Source organism: Buceros rhinoceros, unplaced genomic scaffold, assembly GCF_000710305.1.
Source record: "Buceros rhinoceros silvestris isolate BGI_N320 unplaced genomic scaffold, ASM71030v1 scaffold41965, whole genome shotgun sequence".
Lineage (NCBI taxonomy): Eukaryota > Metazoa > Chordata > Aves > Bucerotiformes > Bucerotidae > Buceros > Buceros rhinoceros.
The window spans coordinates 25,481-31,441 of NW_010415445.1; the positions used below are offsets into that span (position 1 = coordinate 25,481).

The window sequence follows — 5,961 nt, forward strand, 5'->3', positions numbered from 1 at the left end:
AGAGCTGCTAAGATGCGTGAAGCCCTGCATGAACTCTGTGTCCAGAGACTGGTGTAGCGTGGGCTGCCAAACCTACACCTCACCTTCAAGCCTTGTGCAGCAGTTCCCCACTGCTGGGGCCACATCATCAAGGTAGGTTCTGACTGGGATTGAGAGCAGACCACCATCAGCTGGCCCACAGTTGGTCTCTGCTGGCCCTGCGCTGAAATCTCGTGATCAGACATCACACAGACTGCCCATACAAGCCAGATGCCCCATGCTGCGTGGGGCAGGCCCATGGCTGAGCTTAGGAGCTGTATTCCGTAACTCAGAAGCCCTGGGAACAAAACCCAGGCCACAGTGCCACATCACAGATAAGCAACCGGGCTCTGAAGCTACAGGGAGAAGCAGAAATGACCTCTGAAACATCGGGAAGCCAGTCTGCACAAGGACACGAGCACAGTCCCAAGAGCTAGGAGACACATTCTCATTGCAGCTTTGCCAGCATCTCTTTGTATGGGTCTGACCCCTCATCTGAATTGTCCTTACCTGTTATTTCCACATCAGCAGGAGATCACTTCTTCCTCACAGAGAGATAGAGTCTTTTCTTCATTAATATTTACGTGTAGCTTCGAAATACTTCTGTAGGCAGAGCTAGTATGGTGCAATAATATCTGAGGGAAAAGATTTGACAAAGACAGGGTTCCATTTCTGTAAATAGAGTGCTGCTCTCATTATTTCTCTTTGGTAAAATCACGTCCCTCAAAAAGGAAGCAAAACATGCCAAAACCTGCCCACGAGATTTGTAACTCGCTCTCAATGAGAGTATCTCCCACCCTCTATCAGAGTACACCTTACTTTGCCTCCAGCTTCCCAGGCGTGTGGAAACCTCCCAGGTGAGTGAAGTTGTGCCATCAGCAGCGAGCTGCCTTACTGCGAGCCAAAGGGAGCTGACAGCCTTTCATTGCCCAGTCATACCCTGAGCCTGAGCCTACCCCTACCCCCACCCCCTCATCCAGACGCCAAGTCCCTGCAGGCCCAGGCAGGTGTGATCTGCTAACACACCTATGCATGTTATCACTTACCGCCCGCGCCTGGCAGATGTGCACGGTGTGAACCGCAGCAGCAGGGGCACAGCACCCGAACCGTGGTCCCTCCCAGCCTAGAAGGGTGCAGAGCAGAGAGGATGCAGCGTGGTGAGGGCAGCACAGCAGGGCTCTGGCCTGGCTGTGTGCTCTGCCCTTTCACTGCTGAGAGTTTATTAGCCACCTGCCTGCCACATGCACTGATTTTGTTTTAGGCCTAAGATTCAGGGCTACCCCCTCAACTGAATTACTTCGGTGTGGGAGGCTGCACAACTGAACCCAATTCTGTTGTTGAAAAGCTGCTTTAAAATTTGCTGGGCTGGTATGAAATGCTGGTGCATGAACAGCCCAAGATGCTGGTGGACCTTGTCTAACACAAGCAGCAGCAGAACTTCTTGGCTCATTAAGAATGCCCCAGACAGGGTAAGTAACTTAACTGCTGAATCCCACCCTCTGGACTGACTAGGATGATGCAGTTGCACCTGCAGAAGACTCAGTAGGGAGATCCACCTTAACCAGAGACAACCTGAGAAGTCACAACAGCATTGCCACAGCCTACTGCCACCCCATGGCATGTTTGTGGAGAGTTCTGTGTGAAGGGAAGTCAATCCATCTCCCACTGGTTTGGCTCTGGCTGAGGGCACAGCAAAGATATGCTTTTTTCATGTTTAAAGGAAAATTTGCATCCACTCCTGCAATACCCACACTTGCTGGTGCTGGACATGTTAGCAGTAATTCGTTCATCTCTTCAAAAGCTCAAGCACTTCTCATTTCCCTGTGTGGTGTAGAGCACATCATTGCTGTTTGGATGAAGAAGAAACAAGATGACCCTCTGACTGTGGACTGCAGTCCATTCGGATTGGTTTCTGAGGATCTATCTAATAACTTAAATGAACTAAGCTGGGCCTGGTTGGCTGTTTGAGTAAGGCTGTGAGTGAAGAACCATGTTTCAATCAAGACATAAGTGAAAATGGCTATTTTTTTCTTGCTTGCTTCTGATACCACATGGGTTTTGCCACTATGTGGGTGCCACGTGTGTGGGAAGTCACCCTCATGATAGTAAATCAGCATGGTTTGAGAAATGATTATGACTGCAGAATCATGGGGTCTGTCTTGAGACACATAACCATTTAGATCAACCTGTGCTTCAGGGTGAAGAGGTTCCCTCACTGCTGAGGCTAGGACATAAAACAAAACTCACGTGTACTGTGTGCTGTGTTCAGGCACTGAAACACTGGAAGGAATAAGAAGGGGCTTACCAGCTGCATAGTGCTGGGATCTCACAGCTCTCTGGGGGTGAATCAGTGGTTCTCTGCCCCTGAAACTTCATCAGACAGGGTAGACGAGGCAGCAGGCAGCACACAGCACATGTCGGTAATGCATATAGAGTGCCATGGTGGAACGTCTTCCAAATATAAAATTTAAGGAGAGCAAAGGTACAAACAGAATGTGAAGTATTCAACTCATAATGGAAAAATGTGAGAAGAGTGAAATAGGCTGTAGAAGGATTAGGAAGGCAAAAGGTGGAGCATAACTGTACATAAAATGCCTTTAGGGACTTGCATGCAGACACTGAGGAAGGGGAAGCCCATAGAGGTGCTGTTCCAGAAGAACAGGCAAGGATGACCTGGAGAGTTTCAACTGTGCAAATTCAACGGTGCTGACAAAGAGGAAACAGGGAGAAGGTAAAAACTAGAAGAAGCAAGATCATGAGCAGCAGAGATGATGAGCACAAATCAGACCAGGTTGCCCAAACCCAAAGCTGCAGGGTTTGGTCCGGAGCCCCTTCCAGCTGCTGCTCTTCCTGCAGGCAGCACTGGAGGCGTGTTGCTCCCCAGGCGATGCACCAGAGGTGATGGTGCAGTGTGTCTGTCTTCCACAGGGAGTTGTAACCACCGTTTGTGTATGTGTGTGCTCTTTTCCTGCAGATACCAATGTTATACGATATATCCAGCTGACAGAGATGAAGCTCAGCAGATGTTCCCAGAGAGAGAAAGAAGCCTTGTGAAAATGAAGCCACTTCAGCTGAAGTACCCAAGGGGGAACATTTCTTTCCTAGAAGCTCGTTTGGTGGATTTTCCTGTTTGTTCTGCCTCATCCTCATCTCCTCATCCATCCACTCTCCCTTGTTCTTCACTGAATCCCAGTTTTGAAAAAAAAGAGACTTAGACACTGGATATGGCTCTTGCCAACTATGGTAACACCCCTTCCCTGTGGCAGGAGAGCACAACAGCTACAGCCAGCCTTGTTCCAAGACAGCGTCACACACCTGGAGCAGGCAATGCTGGGGGACCAGGCAAGTTGGAGACAGTTTCTGCTCTGAGTGATCGCTGGAGCTTGGAAGAGCTAAGAAACGAAGAGAGCCACTGGCCATTTCACAGGGGAAAGCAAAAGCCTTTTTACGATCCGTTCTCTCTGCCTGCTTCTCCAGTGTGTGTTACCGGTCTCCAGTGAGAGCTTACATGCTCCCAGTCTAATGCCAGTGAAAACTGTTTCTAAACATCCTCTTAAAGAAAGCACAGAGCACCCTATGAGCGCCCCACAGAGCTGTCCTGGTGCCGAAGGAGAAGGCTGTGGGCTACCACAGAATGCTGAATGGACTGTGAAAGCATGGTGTACAGTGTGAGGAAAAAACTGTGAAATAATTCATTAAAGGCAAATAAAAATTATTAATAGGCAACACGTCCAGACATTGCTTTTCGAAGGGACCTCTTGTATTGCTCGTGTCCAGACAGACAACATTGTCTAGTGGGGGGCAGCATGAGGTAGGAAACAAGGGCCGTCTCCATTCTTATCTTGGCTCTACCGATGCCTTGCTCTGTGATCTTGGGCAGGACACTTAGCCTCTCTGTGCCTCAGTTTCCCCATCTGTACACTGGGGATAATAATACTTCCCTACCTCGCAGGGGTGTTGTGAGGATGTATTAGTTAATGTTTGTAAGTAACAGTACAGTGATGTACAGTGCTAAAGTATTATTAGTACATTGGATTGAGGTCTTGATTCTTCCACCTTGTGTTGGTGCTTCCTGTGTCCTGTTTTTTCTTTTGTAGGAGAAGACGGTGCACACAAACAGGGCAGGACCAACAGCTTTGGCGCCTATTTCAGCAGCCCATAGGGCCTGCTCAGCACTCCGATCACTTCTAATAGCCCAGGCTTCTTGGTTCAAGTGTCCTCCTCTGAAACTGCCAGTAATGGGATCAGTAAGTGCCACAAAGACACTACCAGTGTGACTGCCCCGTCAGCGGCCCACAGGAACCTGCTCCCTGTTCTCGATGTGCATGAGTGGTCTCATCCCATGGTGGTCAGTGTGAAGTGAGTGTAGCCAGAAATGCTTTACTTGGCCTTCAGCTGAAACATGGAAACTGAAACGCATAGAGCTGAACAAAGTTCAGCCAAACGCTGCGTGCTTTGGTCCCAGCAAACCTTGTGTCTGCAGAAGGGAGGCTATGGCATCCTGCATTCCAGCTATGGCATCTCGCCACGTTTTTCGGTAGCCAAAATTTGAAAGAGTTGATAGAGAAACATCAAGAGAAAAGGCAAATCTCTAACATTGTCTCTGAAGCTGTATTCTTTAGTTCAGGGGCACATCCAGCCCACACTGGAGGTGGGGAAGAGACCCTCTTAAAGTGGCGTATAATTCTCTGAGATAAGGTGGACCTACATCAGTTGTGTGAAACTTAAATTACTTGGGATGGCACCAGAAATTCATGTTCCTCAGGTGGTTAGTGGAAAGAACTTGCTTTCCAAAACTGGGAACACTGTGTGCAGCTACCGTAGAGGCTGCATCCTGAAGGCAGCACACTCACCTTCTTCAGATGGCGCATGGTTCATAGATCTGTGTCAGAAATAGCGAGCACTTCTGCCCACCACTGTGCGTGTCTAAGCAATAAATTAGGCTACGGCTACTGCTAGGACAACTGAGTTGAAGGGAAATGAGGGAAATTCTGTAGGTGATTGTTAACTAGACTAGGAGAAACAGGCAGAGGTGTGCTTGGGTGCATGTAAGGAGTACCTGGTACAGTATAAAACACAGAGCTGTTAAGATTCCGGTTCTCAGGTGCATGCAGTCCTCCATATCCTAAATATACCACAGCACGCAGCAAATTCTAGTAGAGGTGACTCCCCCCTCCTGCTCATGACAGTTCATCCCACAGCTCTGTGTGTCTCTTCACTAGAATTGAGATGAGGATTCATCCTGCAGGCCATGCAGGCAGAGATGACACCACCTACACAAACAGCCTATGCCCCAGGAAAGCTCAGGCAACCAGAGGCAGGCTTGCTACTCGTGACCTTAAAGTAAGAGAAAGGGCATTTTCCAGTCACTGGACATGTAGGTCCATGGACTGTCACTTTTTCTGGAAACAACTTTAGCCCTCACAATGGCTTCGCTGACATACTGTCACTGCATCAGTCGCATGTTTACATTAGTATAAAAAAAGCACAGCAGATTCCAAGGTACCTCCCCTCAGTTCTCAGCCTCTTTCTCTCCAGGAGCATTGCAAAGAGGGAAGTTTGTGAATGTGCATATGAAAAAGGTCTCAGAGAACCTCCAGGTTCTCCACAACAACCTACTTTCTTCACAAAATTGTTGTTCTTATGTACCTTGACACTCAGACTACCTGCAAGCACTGCACACTCACACCAAGAGCTGTAAGAAAGAAATCACCAAAGAGAAAACAGGATCAGGGACTCTTGCCAGCTATGTAACATCTGTATGTTTCCTCAGTGACACAGAGATTGAGAGAAACGTGGACAGAAGTCCAGATGAGGGCCCTCCACATGTCAAGGAGAGAGAGAGCAGCCATGCCACCAAAGCCAACAAGAGCTCCTGTGTACTGTATCAAGCATCTCGGAAGAGTTTGCAGTCTGACTGGCAAGATGTGCAGACACATCACC

The 5,961-nt window shown here is 48.5% G+C and overlaps 1 protein-coding gene across 1 annotated transcript in view; it reads left to right on the forward strand.

Annotated features, from left to right (window-relative positions):
• Positions 1-3,358, forward strand: part of LOC104494556 (tetratricopeptide repeat protein 9A) — a gene marked incomplete at its 5' end in the record, with an annotated part of 5,717 nt that extends 2,359 nt beyond the window's left edge. The window contains one exon of the mRNA XM_010137409.1: positions 2,993-3,358. Within this exon, the coding sequence (XP_010135711.1) occupies positions 2,993-3,072 (80 nt within the window). The remainder of the gene's footprint in view (positions 1-2,992) is intronic.
• Between the last annotated feature and the right edge of the window lie 2,603 nt (positions 3,359-5,961).